This window comes from Medicago sativa, chromosome 7 (genome assembly GCF_051527215.1).
Source record: "Medicago sativa cultivar Bolivia chromosome 7, Bolivia_mono, whole genome shotgun sequence".
Taxonomy (NCBI): domain Eukaryota; kingdom Viridiplantae; phylum Streptophyta; class Magnoliopsida; order Fabales; family Fabaceae; genus Medicago; species Medicago sativa.
Genome location: NC_140755.1, coordinates 81,887,784 through 81,903,872, shown reverse-complemented (window position 1 = coordinate 81,903,872; position 16,089 = coordinate 81,887,784). Strand labels below are relative to the sequence as shown.

At 37.3% G+C, this 16,089-nt stretch overlaps 1 protein-coding gene and 1 pseudogene across 1 annotated transcript; both read right to left on the bottom strand.

The window, feature by feature from the left end:
* Positions 1-1,051: 1,051 nt before the first annotated feature.
* LOC146909206 (uncharacterized) lies at positions 1,052-9,550 on the bottom strand (annotated as a pseudogene).
* A 73-nt stretch (positions 9,551-9,623) lies between these two features.
* Positions 9,624-10,573, bottom strand: LOC146909205 (uncharacterized). The gene is made up of 2 exons (XM_085729335.1): positions 9,694-10,573; positions 9,624-9,634 (listed from the first exon to the last, which is right to left on the bottom strand). The coding sequence occupies exons 1-2, from the start codon at positions 10,571-10,573 to the stop codon at positions 9,624-9,626; spliced, it is 891 nt and encodes a 296-aa protein (XP_085585461.1).
* Positions 10,574-16,089: the final 5,516 nt, after the last annotated feature.

Genomic DNA, 16,089 nt, shown 5'->3' with positions numbered 1-16,089 from the left:
TAATGTATTTGCTTTACAATGTAGACTCAATATATTAATTATTCAATGAATCAATTTTTTTTTTCTTATACATGAAATCAGAGGAAGTATATACTTTAACACTTACTATTTTTTTTTTTGGTGTTGTCCGGGATTTGAATCCTGAACCTTGCATATATTATGTATTGATCCTACCAACTGAGCTAAACTCACAATGACTAATACTTACTATTTAATAATATACCCTTCTTTCAATAAAATAAAATAATATACACTATCATTAAATTATTTTAATTCGTCGTTTAAAATAATGATAAGATAAAATTTGTACTATTTGCGTTGAAAAATAGTAAAACTTTAATTGTAAAAGTATTAAATCCAATAAATATTAAACAGTTGGTCAATGTTTATAAATTTTAGAGTCATTTATTCATTTATTTTATTATTTCATTATTGAATTCGTCAAAAGTATAATTAATACTTGATACTATTTAATTGTAAATGATCAATTACATATTTAAATTTTTATTATTATCTATTTGTATTTATGTTTTTTATTTTATAAAAGTATACAACCTTCCGCTCGCTCACACTAGACGAGACTAATCTCTCATGACAACTTAAATTCATTTTACGGGTTAATATGTTTCAAAAAATGTTTTTTTTTTCCGCATACATACATGTCTAATATCGAATCCCAATTTAAATGGTTATCAAACTCAAGTATCTATAAATAAAAAAGCGACTCCTCAAATATATATCAATAAGAAGCATTATGTAACTGGATACATGAAAAATATAAAGAATGTCTAGAAAATATTTTGAAATTTATGTTCGTATAAATGTCAAGATTATAACTATTTTATGTTTAAGATGTATCCATATTTTTTTTGAAAGGATTTAAGATGTATCCATGTTATGCCTGATTTTTTTTTGAACAAACTAAAATGGTGTATATATTAATAATCACAAAAGATCCCCCGCACAAGAAGTGCAAAGGAAAAATCAAACAAGAGTTTTTACAAAGTCATAGTGACCCAACAGTGGAAGGTAACCAAAAGTAAAAAGATAACTAACAAATACCCATACAACATAGTGGGTGTTTCCACCATTCATGATAGCTATAGGAGAAAACAACCTGTTTAGATTTTAACCACAGAAAAGAATGTAGCTTAACCTTCTCTAAAAGCACCTCAACACTTAGAGCCACATTATTGAAGACACGGTTGTTTCTTTCTTTCCAAATCACCCAAACCGATGCAAACCAGATTAGGCGTAAATAAAGATAAGAGAAACTAGGCAAACCAGCTTGATGAGTAAACTGCACAAAATGATGACGTAAATCTCCATGAAAAACCGAGGAAATACCTAACCAATGCAACACATATGACCAAAGGGAGCCGTAAGTGGCACACCCTAAAAACAAATGAGTAACCGTTTCCAATTCCCCACATCCTGTTGTACAATCCGTATCCATTGCTTGTATAACTCCCCGCCTTAACAGATTATTTTTAGTAGGCAATCTGTCACGAAGGAGGCGCCACACAAACAGAGACACCTTTGAAGGAATACAATTATGCCAAACCTCATCAACATGCGATCTGTCAACACGAGCTCCGGAAGAAGTAAGGAAGTGATATGTCCCTTGAGCTGTATACCCATGAATCGGGTCTAGTAACCACCGCCAAGTATCACAAGATGTATCCTGCAAAACAACATTATGAAGCATAGCAGAACATTCCCCCACACTCTCCTCCTCCCAAGCTAGTAACCTACGTCTCCACTCCCACCCTCCTCCTCCCTCCTCCCAACCTAACCTCCTCATCTCCTCGACAGTTCTCTCCTTAAACACAGCCATGTCAAAAAGACGGGGGAATTTAAAACGTAAAGGTAACTCCCCCACCTGTAACGCCCTCCTTTTTATTTAATTATTTTAATTAGTTTTAGAATATATTTATATGATTGGTATGATTTACATGATTTATGTGATATTTTCTTATGTTATATGTTGATATTTACTAGCATAATATAATTGTTATTTGGTGTAGAAATATATTTGTTATTTGTTATAGATATATTTGTTATTTGGTGTAGAAATATATTTGTTATTTGTTAGAGATATATTTGTTATTGGTGTATTATTATTATTAAGTGGGGGAGAGATATATTTAATTTAGAAATAAATAAGATTATGAGGAATAGAGTAGTTTTGAGGTGTAAGAGAAATAAGAAGGGGGTTAGAATAGAAAGAAGAATAAGTTGTTGGGCCAAAATAGATTTAGGAAGAGCGTTTAGTATTATAAATAGAGAAGCTTAGGTTAGAAAGAGTTTACCGAAAACCGCTTTTTGGAAAAGAGGAGAACAAGAAAGAAGAGAAGAGGAGAGAAAAGTCAAGAGAAGAGGAGAAGACCTTAGGAAAGAAGAACGTTGCCGTTGATTCAGGAATTAATCTAAGGTGAGGGTGAGACTATCTTGCATTAATATTAAGTTGTTAAATCATTAGATTGCATCTAACAAGTTAGGGAAAGTTTGTGAGAATTTGAGAATTAGGGTTTTGAGAGAGATTTGATGATTAGATGATGAAAACTTGTTGAATTGATGTAGAAATTGTATACAGTCCTTAGATAACCCATAGGATGATTATTGGATGTAGTTTTGAGGTTAAAACCATGGAATTGGATGAGATGTTGGTGAATTTAAGAATTAGGGTTTAATAATTGTAATAGGTTGTTAATAGATTTGAGAACCCTTTGAATTTGCATACAGAAAGTTGATGAATAATTAGTGTTCTAATGATAGGGCAATCATAGGGTAATGATTAGGGTCAAGTTTGGAGAGTATTGGATCGAATAAGAATTGGAAAAGATTTCCCCAAAGCGAAATCGCAGCTGAACTGCGATTTTGCTGTCAATGTGCAAAACGCGTTTTTATTGTCTCAGTTTGACAAGTTTAAGTTCCGAACTGGGTTTAGGTGTAAACACGAAAGTTGTAAGTATGGATGTTAGCTTTCTAATGTCGTTGGTCTCACGTCAATAGGATTTATAGAACTTGAGTTATGGTTAAATTACTGCACGTAGGTCACAGTGAATTTTTATGGACTTTCAGCACAACTTTTCCGAATTTAAAATAAAAACTGGTATTGATCGGTACAGAATTGGTCTTGGGAGTAAACATGAAAGTTTTAGATAATTTTGTTAGATTTCTAGTGGCTTTGGTTTGACGTGAAAATGATGTTTGGTCTGTGAGTTATGATGAAAATACTACAGGGATGTCTTAGTAAAATTGTACGGTGACAGCATTCTCTGTTTCATGTTTTTGCGATTTGTTCATATGTTTCTGTTTTGAATTGATCTTTGTTGTAAACATGAAAGTTGTTGATATTTGTGATATCTTTCCAATAGTTTTGGTTTGACATGAAAATATGTTGTGGATAATTTATTATGTTTTTACAAAGATACATAGTGAATTATTGTTGATGTTTAAATACGATGTTATATGAAGTTGTTTATGATTGATGAATATGATGTTTTAAGATGTTGTTTATTATCATTTGATATTGTTATATTATGATATGACATGAATTATTTATGTGACCCATATGTTGTCATGATGCTAAGATGTTAAGATGTTAAGACGTTAAGATGATATGAAGTTGTTAAGTCGTCGAGTCGTTATGAAGTCGTCAAGTTGTTAAGATGTCATAGATGTTCATGAAGTTTCTAAGACGTAAGATGTTGAGTCCATGCATACTCATTTAAAGATGAGGGCTCATGCCCTGGAGCTTTTGCTCAACCACGACGATGGAGCTTATGCTCAACCAGAGACGAGGGCTCATGCCCTAGGAGCTTTTGCTCAAATAGCGACGAGGGCTTATGCCCTAGGAGTATATTTATGCTCAACCACGACGATGAGGGCTTATGCCCTAGGAGTATATTTATGCTCACAAGCGACGAGGGCTTATGCCCTAGATTGGTACCACATGCATTTGCATTTTCATGATGATTCAAGATGATTTAAGATGATAAGATTTGCATAGTCGAGTTGAGTCGCATTGTCAAGTCAAGAGTCGAGTCGATCATGAAGTTGTTTATGACTATGATTATGAAGTCGATTATGAGTTTGATTAAGAAGTTGTTATGATGATTATAAGATGCTAAATGATTATTGTTGTTGATGTTCATGATTGTTTTGATGATGATGTTTGTTTATGAGTTGATGATTATGGTTATGATTAGTACTTGATGTTATATGATGATGTTTATGTCTATGATTAAGATGCTATGATTAAAAGGATATATGATAATGCTTATGACTAATATTTGTAGATATGTGATGATATTTATATGATGATATAATATGAAGTATATGACTAATGTAGGAAGAATAATGATACTAGTTAAGGAAGTTTAAGTTGCTAGATATGATTAATAAATTATAGGATGTTTAAGTTGTTGAATGTACTTTATATGATTTATATGCTTTATATTATTGTTTGAGAAATCTCACCCATCTGCTTGGAAATGTTGTTCTTCATATGGGTAACTTGCAGGTAACCAGGATTAGTTGCGGTCGTGAGTGGACTCCTCACAAGTGTGTCTTAGGTGCTCTGATACGTAATGGGATGGGATTATGTCTTCTATTTCTATTCCTTACGTATTACTTATGAATTTTTAAGAAGTGTAGCATTCCGTTTAAAGTTGAAAAACTCTGATTTATGTATGATATTTTTACGTTGGGAAAACGGGGTGTTACAATTGGTATCAGAGCAGGTCGGTCCGTTCGGCCAAGTAGAAGAGTCGTTGTGTCGTGTCGTCATGTTTTCTAGTTAGTAGTTATGTCTTATTATGCGATCATGTTTAACTGACTAACATTGATGTGGTTTTGTGTTTTGTTTGAAGAAACAATAATTAAATTTATTTTCTCTTGTGCTTGAATTTCGAGGACGAAATTCTTTTAAGTTGGGGAGAGTTGTAACGCCCTCCTTTTTATTTAATTATTTTAATTAGTTTTAGAATATATTTATATGATTGGTATGATTTACATGATTTATGTGATATTTTCTTATGTTATATGTTGGTATTTACTAGCATAATATAATTGTTATTTGGTGTAGAAATATATTTGTTATTTGTTATAGATATATTTGTTATTTGGTGTAGAAATATATTTGTTATTTGTTAGAGATATATTTGTTATTGGTGTATTATTATTATTAAGTGGGGGAGAGATATATTTAATTTAGAAATAAATAAGATTATGAGGAATAGAGTAGTTTTGAGGTGTAAGAGAAATAAGAAGGGGGTTAGAATAGAAAGAAGAATAAGTTGTTGGGCCAAAATAGATTTAGGAAGAGCGTTTAGTATTATAAATAGAGAAGCTTAGGTTAGAAAGAGTTTACCGAAAACCGCTTTTTGGAAAAGAGGAGAACAAGAAAGAAGAGAAGAGGAGAGAAAAGTCAAGAGAAGAGGAGAAGACCTTAGGAAAGAAGAACGTTGCCGTTGATTCAGGAATTAATCTAAGGTGAGGGTGAGACTATCTTGCATTAATATTAAGTTGTTAAATCATTAGATTGCATCTAACAAGTTAGGGAAAGTTTGTGAGAATTTGAGAATTAGGGTTTTGAGAGAGATTTGATGATTAGATGATGAAAACTTGTTGAATTGATGTAGAAATTGTATACAGTCCTTAGATAACCCATAGGATGATTATTGGATGTAGTTTTGAGGTTAAAACCATGGAATTGGATGAGATGTTGGTGAATTTAAGAATTAGGGTTTAATAATTGTAATAGGTTGTTAATAGATTTGAGAACCCTTTGAATTTGCATACAGAAAGTTGATGAATAATTAGTGTTCTAATGATAGGGCAATCATAGGGTAATGATTAGGGTCAAGTTTGGAGAGTATTGGATCGAATAAGAATTGGAAAAGATTTCCCCAAAGCGAAATCGCAGCTGAACTGCGATTTTGCTGTCAATGTGCAAAACGCGTTTTTATTGTCTCAGTTTGACAAGTTTAAGTTCCGAACTGGGTTTAGGTGTAAACACGAAAGTTGTAAGTATGGATGTTAGCTTTCTAATGTCGTTGGTCTCACGTCAATAGGATTTATAGAACTTGAGTTATGGTTAAATTGCTGCACGTAGGTCACAGTGAATTTTTATGGACTTTCAGCACAACTTTTCCGAATTTAAAATAAAAACTGGTATTGATCGGTACAGAATTGGTCTTAGGAGTAAACATGAAAGTTTTAGATAATTTTGTTAGATTTCTAGTGGCTTTGGTTTGACGTGAAAATGATGTTTGGTCTGTGAGTTATGATGAAAATACTACAGGGATGTCTTAGTAAAATTGTACGGTGACAGCATTCTCTGTTTCATGTTTTTGCGATTTGTTCATATGTTTCTGTTTTGAATTGATCTTTGTTGTAAACATGAAAGTTGTTGATATTTGTGATATCTTTCCAATAGTTTTGGTTTGACATGAAAATATGTTGTGGATAATTTATTATGTTTTTACAAAGATACATAGTGAATTATTGTTGATGTTTAAATACGATGTTATATGAAGTTGTTTATGATTGATGAATATGATGTTTTAAGATGTTGTTTATTATCATTTGATATTGTTATATTATGATATGACATGAATTATTTATGTGACCCATATGTTGTCATGATGCTAAGATGTTAAGATGTTAAGACGTTAAGATGATATGAAGTTGTTAAGTCGTCGAGTCGTTATGAAGTCGTCAAGTTGTTAAGATGTCATAGATGTTCATGAAGTTTCTAAGACGTAAGATGTTGAGTCCATGCATACTCATTTAAAGATGAGGGCTCATGCCCTGGAGCTTTTGCTCAACCACGACGATGGAGCTTATGCTCAACCAGAGACGAGGGCTCATGCCCTAGGAGCTTTTGCTCAAATAGCGACGAGGGCTTATGCCCTAGGAGTATATTTATGCTCAACCACGACGATGAGGGCTTATGCCCTAGGAGTATATTTATGCTCACAAGCGACGAGGGCTTATGCCCTAGATTGGTACCACATGCATTTGCATTTTCATGATGATTCAAGATGATTTAAGATGATAAGATTTGCATAGTCGAGTTGAGTCGCATTGTCAAGTCAAGAGTCGAGTCGATCATGAAGTTGTTTATGACTATGATTATGAAGTCGATTATGAGTTTGATTAAGAAGTTGTTATGATGATTATAAGATGCTAAATGATTATTGTTGTTGATGTTCATGATTGTTTTGATGATGATGTTTGTTTATGAGTTGATGATTATGGTTATGATTAGTACTTGATGTTATATGATGATGTTTATGTCTATGATTAAGATGCTATGATTAAAAGGATATATGATAATGCTTATGACTAATATTTTAAGATATGTGATGATATTTATATGATGATATAATATGAAGTATATGACTAATGTAGGAAGAATAATGATACTAGTTAAGGAAGTTTAAGTTGCTAGATATGATTAATAAATTATAGGATGTTTAAGTTGTTGAATGTACTTTATATGATTTATATGCTTTATATTATTGTTTGAGAAATCTCACCCATCTGCTTGGAAATGTTGTTCTTCATATGGGTAACTTGCAGGTAACCAGGATTAGTTGCGGTCGTGAGTGGACTCCTCACAAGTGTGTCTTAGGTGCTCTGATACGTAATGGGATGGGATTATGTCTTCTATTTCTATTCCTTACGTATTACTTATGAATTTTTAAGAAGTGTAGCATTCCGTTTAAAGTTGAAAAACTCTGATTTATGTATGATATTTTTACGTTGGGAAAACGGGGTGTTACACCACCCAAGTATCGTACCAGAACAACGTATCCCTACCATCTCCCACAATCCGCCGAACATTATCCTCAAACCAATTACCTACTCCACTACCCACCCCTGCTCGAATCCTACATATCGTCCTCCACCAAGATGAACACACCGTCCCCCCCTCCTTCAACCGACCCCCTTCCTCCCCATATCTAGATTTTAAAACGTGATACCACAATCCACCCCTATCTAACAACATCCTCCAACACCACTTCCCCAACAAAGAAATATTAAACTCTCCTAATCTCCGAACCCCCAAACCACCAACCTCCTTAGGAATACAAATAGAATCCCAACTAATCCAAGCTATTTTCCGATTATCCTCACCACCCCCCCAAAAATTTTTTTTTAAAATAGATTCAATAGAAGAAATTATACCTGCAGGGGCTTTGAAAAAGGAAAGAAAGTAAACCGGAATTGAGGACAGGACAGACTTCAGAAGTACAAGACGACCACCGAAAGAAAGGAATTTATTATTCCACGACGACAGGCGAGTAGCAATGCGATCAACCACCGGTTTCCAAAAAGACAGCTTCCTAGAATCACCACCAATTGGAAGTCCCAAATACGTAAAAGGAATAGTCCCCCGTCGACAATTCATTACCGAAGCAGCCTCCGTCAACCAAGAGTCTGAGATGTTCACTCCTGTCAACATGCTTTTATGGAAGTTCACCTTCAACCCCGCGGCTTCTTCAAACAACAGTAGCACCGCATGCATAGTACGCACATTCAACCAGCTTTTTGTACCAATGATCAAAGTATCATCCGCAAACTGAAGATGTGTCAACTTTACTCCACCAACCGGACCTACCCCATAACCCTCAAAAAGTTGCGCCCCCACGACAGATGACATAAGAACATTAAACCGTTATGCAGCTAACAAAAACAAGAACGGTGATAACGGATCCCCCTGCCGAAGACCCCTCTCTATAGGAAACTCATCAGTTGGACACCCATTCACTAACACCGATGCCGTTGCCGTGCCCACACACTCGGCTATCCATTTCCTCCACAACACTGGGAAATTCATATTGGCCATAACAGCGTCAAGATAATTCAAATCCACCGAGTCGTAAGCCTTTTCGAAATCGACCTTGAACAAAAGCAACTCTTTTTTCATGCGTCGAGCCTCATCCACAACTTCATTTGCATTTAAAACACCATCCAGGATCTGTTTCCCTTTGACAAACGCGGATTGCGATTCCGAAACCACAGTGCCTATAACTTTTCGCAACCTATTGGCGAGAACCTTAGCCAAAACCTTATACATGCATCCCACTAAAGAGATAGGACGGAAATCGTTTAGACGCTGCGGGCTGATTACCTTTGGTATTAACGCAATAAAAGTAGAGTTAACCCCCTTCGTTAGCTTCCCGTTTCGATGAAACTCCGTCATGAATCTAAAAAAATCCTCCTTAACTAGATCCCAGAACTCCTTTAAGAAACCAAAACTGACACCGTCCGGCCCTGGGCTTTTATAGCTATCACAATCCCAAATCGCTTGTTTCACCTCCTCTCGCGAGAACGGTATAGTTAAGGACCCCGCATCCACAGTAGACAACCGACGAAACTGAAGACCCTCTACACCAGGCCGCCCCATAGGAACCTTTTTAAAATGTCTCGAAAAATGATTAAACACAGCTAACCGAACATTACTTACTCCTTCAGCATAAGCGCCATCCACCATCACCCTGTTGATAGTGTTATAACGCCTCCTACCCGACATAACACCATGAAAAAATTTGGAGTTGGCATCCCCCTCCCTTAGCCAGTGCATCCGTGACTTTTGCCAATTAATACTATTCTGAACCTGTGCCAACGAATGTAAGTTCACCGACAGATCATGAATTTCGTAAAGCTCGTCCTCACTAAGCGCTGTCACCTCTGCTTTTGAGTCAAGGAAAGCAAGTTGGTCTTTTACCGTCACTATCTTACTATCCAAATTCTTGACATGTTGTTGATGCCACTCCTTCAAACTAAATTTAAGCATTTTCAGCTTCTCTTTCAAGACATAGCCGCCCCATCCTTGACACTGATAAGAGCTCCACCTTTCGCGAACAAAGTCACTATACCCAGGGAATTCAGACCAACATTTGAGCATCCGAAACGGCCGAGGTCCCCAATTGACTTCCTCATTGACCAACATCAATGGAACATGATCTGATAGGCCCCGCTGATAGGCAATCTGTGTAGAATTCGGCCAAGTCACACTCCATTTTTCTGACAACAAAAAACGATCCAACCTACTCATAGAGACTCCATCCCCCTTGTACCAAGTAAACAAACGACCACAGATAGGCAAATCAATCAAGTAACTGGTGTCAATGAAATCGTTAAACGAACTTGCATCCGCCTGTCTAAACACCGCACACCTACCTTTCCTCTCATCCTCGCCACGTACAAAATTAAAGTCCCCACACACACAAACATTTACGTCAGTGTTGTTGAGCACCTTAGACTTCAACGTAAACCACATCTCCCTTTTCGCCGCCAAATCACACGGTGCATACACATTAAAAATCATGAACTCCTCATCCGAAGGAATAACCTTTCCTTTGATTACCAACACATTGCCATAGCACATGGAAGACAAGACAACAATACGCGACGTGTCCCACACGGTAACCAATCCACCAGAAGCCCCCACCGACCTACAGAATGAAAAATCTCTCGGAGCATCTCCCCAAATATTGTTAATCATGGCATCCGTTACCACCTGCCATTTAGTCTCCTGTAAACACAACACCATGGGCTGCCGATCTTGTACCAACCTACGAACCTCTGCCCTTTTTTCTCCGCCCCCTAAACCTCGTACGTTATAAGATAACACTTTCATTGATAACAAACTTCTCACCAATCCCTACAACCCCCACAACCCTAACACCTCTCCATCGACCCCCCATCCCCTAGTGTGCTCCTCGATACCTCCTTAGCACCTGAGGCCCTCCACTCCCTTCTACCCTCCTTAGTTAACAAACTGAAGCCATTTTTTGTTTCGCACTCAAACGATAACCCAGCTGCCCTACCAATCTTCTTAACATCCTCCGCCACACTCTCTGCTTTACCACGAACCAAAACCCAATTTTCCAAATCATTGTTAACAGAAGATGAAGAGTTTTTCGAAGTCTCCGACATAGAGGTAGTAACTGCCTTAGCGAGAAAACTATCTTTACCCTCCCTCCTCGTCCTTTTATGTCGCTTTAGAATTTTCAAAACTTGCTTCCTCTCCGCAGCCGGCATTCGAGCAACTTTTTTCATAAAACCCATATGATAGTTAGCAGCCCCACCCTTCCTTCTGCATACCGGAGGAGATTTACAATCCTGTGACTTCCTCCCCGCATTCAATATCTTCTTCTCCGTGCTCTTCAAACTCGATGTAAAAGCATTCCCGCCCTCAGATATAGGTTTTTTTGATAACCAATGTAAACTCCAGGGTCCACTTAGATCACGTTCCTTCGAACCGGTGGCAGGTATAGATTGTTGGATCCTTACGGGGCTTAAGACATGCTGATGCGTAGTCGAAGTATCTAGCCGTACTGCTTCTTGTCCGGGAATAAAAACGCCCTTTCCTTCGACCTTCGTAACCTCCTCCTTGACGTTTGCACAACCGGTATCCTGCTGTACTTGGCCCTTAACACACTGCAAAACTGGTAATGTCTGCGAGCCAGCTTCAATGCTATCACCATTGGGTGTGTGCGCACCACCAAGACCTCGAGGAGCACCCTTGTTTCCTCCACCAGACACCCATTCCTTCTCCAAATCTGTAACCAGATCGTCCAACTCCCATTCACCTTTGACCTCGTCCAAATCGTCATCCTCATGGAACTGCTTGTCATCATCTGAAACCGGGTCCAAGGTAACTTCCGTTAAAAAAGCATCCTCCCCTAAGATGTAACCCCATTCCTCGACCATATTAACATGGAACTCGCGACCATCGATAAAAAATACTGTTGACTGTTTAATAACTTCAACGTGAGTTGTCGACACCAGAATGCGCGCAAAATCAAATCTTGACTTTTCCATAGTACTCTCGTCGGCCTGTATCAACTTCCCAACTGGTGATACGCATAACGTGAAAAAATCATTATTCCACGCGTGCACGGGAACCCCATAAAGACGTAGCCACGCTCCCCGTTCATAGGTACACTTCTCACCCGACCACTTTTGCATGTCTGAAAATAACATACTGAAAAAAGAAATTGCGTCGTTAACGATCTTCCAAATGTCTTCCTTCCCGGTACAATGAAAAAACACTTTGTCTCCCCCCATCGGTTTAACAACCACTCTTCCGAAACCTGCCTCGACCAATCTTTGTTGTAACGCCAACACCAAATCCCCCGAATTAATCGTTGCCACTACACCGGCCTTGGCCCACTCTAAGTCATCAACACGTGATTTATAGGAGGGAATAAAATTAGTACCTTTTGGGCCTTGCTGTGAATGCACCATGGAAACCATAAAATTAGTACCTATTGGGCCTTGTTGTAAATGCACCATGGGACCCATCTCCTGCTTCCTAAGTTGCGCTGCTCCCTCCAATCCCAACACTGCCGGTCTGTTCTTGGGAGGCTGCTCCCCGCCAGTCCCTTCTTCTTCCGCCACTGGATCATCCCTGCCACCGCGAGCGCCACCCTCCAGCCTACTCCACTTAAACACTCGTCCCTTCTCACTCAACGGTTCCTTGTTCTCAGTAGCAGCAGCTCCTTTACGCCCATCCTTAACAACAGCCGAGCCAGCAAGCTCCTTCCTGTCATCCTTGACACCGTCGCGGGAGGTTCGAACTGCTTGCTTACCTCTCACAGCCACAACTGGCCTATCCCCTACAGAAATAACCCTATCCCCCACAGCCGTAGCGACATCATTATGTGCGAATCTGTCGAACCGTGCCTCGCGAGCCAAGATTCGATATTGACCTAACCAAATATTATTCAAAGCCTGCAATAGTTTGTCCTTATTTTTAACATTAACGTACCTTACGAATCCGAATTCTTGGCCGCGCGCGTTCTTGTACCGAGCTACGTAAACATCCGTCAACATGCCGCAGACTTCGAACGCTTGTCGAAGGCGAATCAATGGTATGTTCTCCTGAAAATTGGTTACATAAAAAGAAGCCTTACTACCGCACTTACCATTCACAGTGACAGGTTGTTGCCCATGCCATTCCGAGGTTGCCGGACATCCTTCAGCCGTAACAAATGGTCGCGCGTTGGACCTATCCCCCCCTCCCTGCTGATCGTGAATTCTGTCAAAAGCCAGCCTCTCAAAAACCGACTGCCGTACCTGTACGCCTCCTGAAATCGTCCTTCCATGTCCGTCAATGCTTCCTGTCGCAGCCTGTCCTCTAGGTACCGGTTCCGTCGCTTTCCTCTTTCGAGACCGCACCACAGTCCAATCTCCACTAGACCCCCCCATCTGTGCCGCCCTGGCAGGAACCCACACCCCCCCAGACTGACTCTTAGCCGGAAAATAGCCCAGACGCGGTTGCCGTAGGTGAACCCTAGGGTTTCCGCCACTGACACCCTCACTCGCTCTCATGCTCAAAAAATTCATCAAACTTGAATTTTTTCACCTTATTAATGTTATTATTCTCAAAATGAAAATACCCTCTTTATGCCTGATTATTATCTTCAACCTTTATATATTCATATTTTTTTTTTTGAAAAAGCTAAAATGGAATTTATTAAGATAGCAATGAAACTTAACCAGCACAAGGAGTGCTAGGCTAGGAGTCTTACAGTAGCAACAAACAAAGGATGATGGGAAGCCCCCAATGGAAAACCCATACACCCGTGAAAATAAAGAAAAATCAAAAAACATATATTCATATTATGTACAAAAAATGTCAAAACTATATCTATTAGGGACCAAAAATAAAACAAAAAATTTTGTGAAGATGAAAAACATCTCATTTTATTTTTTAAGGACTAAAATCAAAATTTGCTATATTTATAAGGATGAAAAACTTATTTAACCCAAATTTATATGAATATATTGCAATGACTAAGTAGGATTGGAAATAAAAAATATATAATAAAATATAAAGCAAATCAATAAAAATAGATTATATGATAGACTAAAATTGAAAGTAAATCATTTATATTTTTACGAACATGAATATCTAATACTTTGTACCCACTTAAAAAAACAAAATATTTTATTTTTGTTAATAAAGGCACAAGAAAGCAATAAAAAGACAAGTGAAACTTATACACAGTTGGGGACTATGCCAAAACCCAACAAACTAGAAGCCGCCTAAAAATTAAGAGAAATGATATTTGTATAACGACAACTTTTTTGACAACTTTCTCTTTCATACTCACATGATGTTCTTTTTCTCTCTCTTCCTTTTTCTCTCTCCATTGTTTTTGACCAATAAGAGAAGAGAAAAGCAAGGTTGTCATGAAAGTTGTCTTGAAATAGATGTACATATATCACTACTCAAAAATTAATCAAAAGATCAAGAACCTATGGACTAATAGTCTAATACAAAGAGTAGAACAGCTACGAAATACAAACCAAAACAAACAGTGCCAAATGACAATGAGTCAAGCAACTAAAACCAACTCAACTAGGTTCAAAATTGCCTAATCATCTAAAGTACCCGTAGAGAAGCTAGTTAAAATCCACCATAGGTAGTTAACTAAAGCATTTATATCTTGAGAACCTTTTTCCATAACATTTGTAGTTAACTAAGCAACCGGACCAGTAGTGGAATCAATGTTATCCAAGGTGATAACATTGGCACCATCCAAAGCATTATCAGATTCTAGAAGATAAAAAGTGTTATTTAGGACTATATCAGAATCACCACTCTCAATGTTTTTGGCTTTGTGTTTTTTCTGGTTGGTTTTCTGTTTTTTAGATTTTTTCATGTGCTTGACCTCTACTGCTGCTCCTACATTTTAGTCAACATAGTTTTCAGACTTTCAGACACATTTTTCTCCACATTAACAACCCTTTTTTTGTGATATATAGTGGCATGAATTTTCTTATTCTCATTATTCAAATCCATTAATTTCTGAGCAATTTTGTTGCATTGTTGTATTGAGTGTCATACGATTATACAATCATTCCAGAACAAGGGTTGTTTCTCACAAGCAATGTCAACAAAAAAAAGTACGTCGTTCTCTTTCAACAAGAACTTTGTTGAATATTGGTTGTGACAAATTAATATCTACTAATATGCGAGCATAATGTCCAAAGAGACGGACTTTAGTGGGCTCATCAATGGCTAAAGAAGTGCCAACACATGATGCAATTTCAAAGAGTAACCTTGGCCTCCAATATCTACTATTATGCGAGCATAATATGAGTTACGTCCTTTGAAATTCTTATCCTAGGAATTTTTTAAAGTGTGTCGAAGTAAAATTTTCAAGAATCATTCTCGCATATGAGAAAATTAGCTTAAGTCTCTCTCTTTTTAATCAAGAGTGTTATAATTGAAATACATCAAATTTCACAAATCATGATAAACTTTATGATACGAGGATACTCATCATTGTTTAGTTCAACAACAACCATTTTAAATTGAACACCAATTCTTTCATGAGAGCTCCGGATGTTTAGAAAATAGTTGTCTATTTTTAATGCATACTGAGTTTAAGTATACATTTGTTGCAACAAGTAATAAAAAGTGAGTAGGGTATCGATCCCCCACGAGAATTAGAATGGATAAGTTTTAAGTATTTTCAAATCAAAGTTTAGTTATTCAAATCCAAAGTGACAAATAACAAAGATAAGGTTTTAAGATACTAAAGTAAAATGTAGAGGTAAATAAAACATCTAAAAAAGATTTAGAGATTCAAGTGAAAGGATGTAGTTAAGTAATTAAGGCGGTAAAGATTGAGGTTTTCAAGATTTAGAAAGCAACAACTTTGAGTTATGAAGGCTATAACTTCGCACATCGTTAAAACGATGTAGAGAGCTGTAGCTTCGCACAATTTCCTGGAAACCTAGTGGCCTTAGGGGTTTTCCAACTCAGCTATCATGTTAAACATGTAAATACACACCTTCCGGGGTTCAATCACATTACTTAATATGCAATATTAATAGGTTAGGACATCGGTAACTCTCCATCTAGGGAGAGGCTGAGTCATGGCCTAGGACAAGAATCTTAGTTAGATTTTTGCACCTCTCTAGACATCTCAAAGATCTTTAAATTCAAACAGTCTTTTTTGTTCCCGTCTCCTTCTGGTGCTTAGGGATGTAACTCGTATTGAACAAACAGTCCGATTCCCATCTCATTTCAGTCTCAAAGAATTTGGC

Bases quoted from the DNA above. Each gene is read 5' to 3' on its own strand.
- LOC146909205 (XM_085729335.1), bottom strand. From the start codon at position 10,573: ATGGTGTTGTGTTTACAGGAGACTAAATGGCAGGTGGTAACGGATGCC.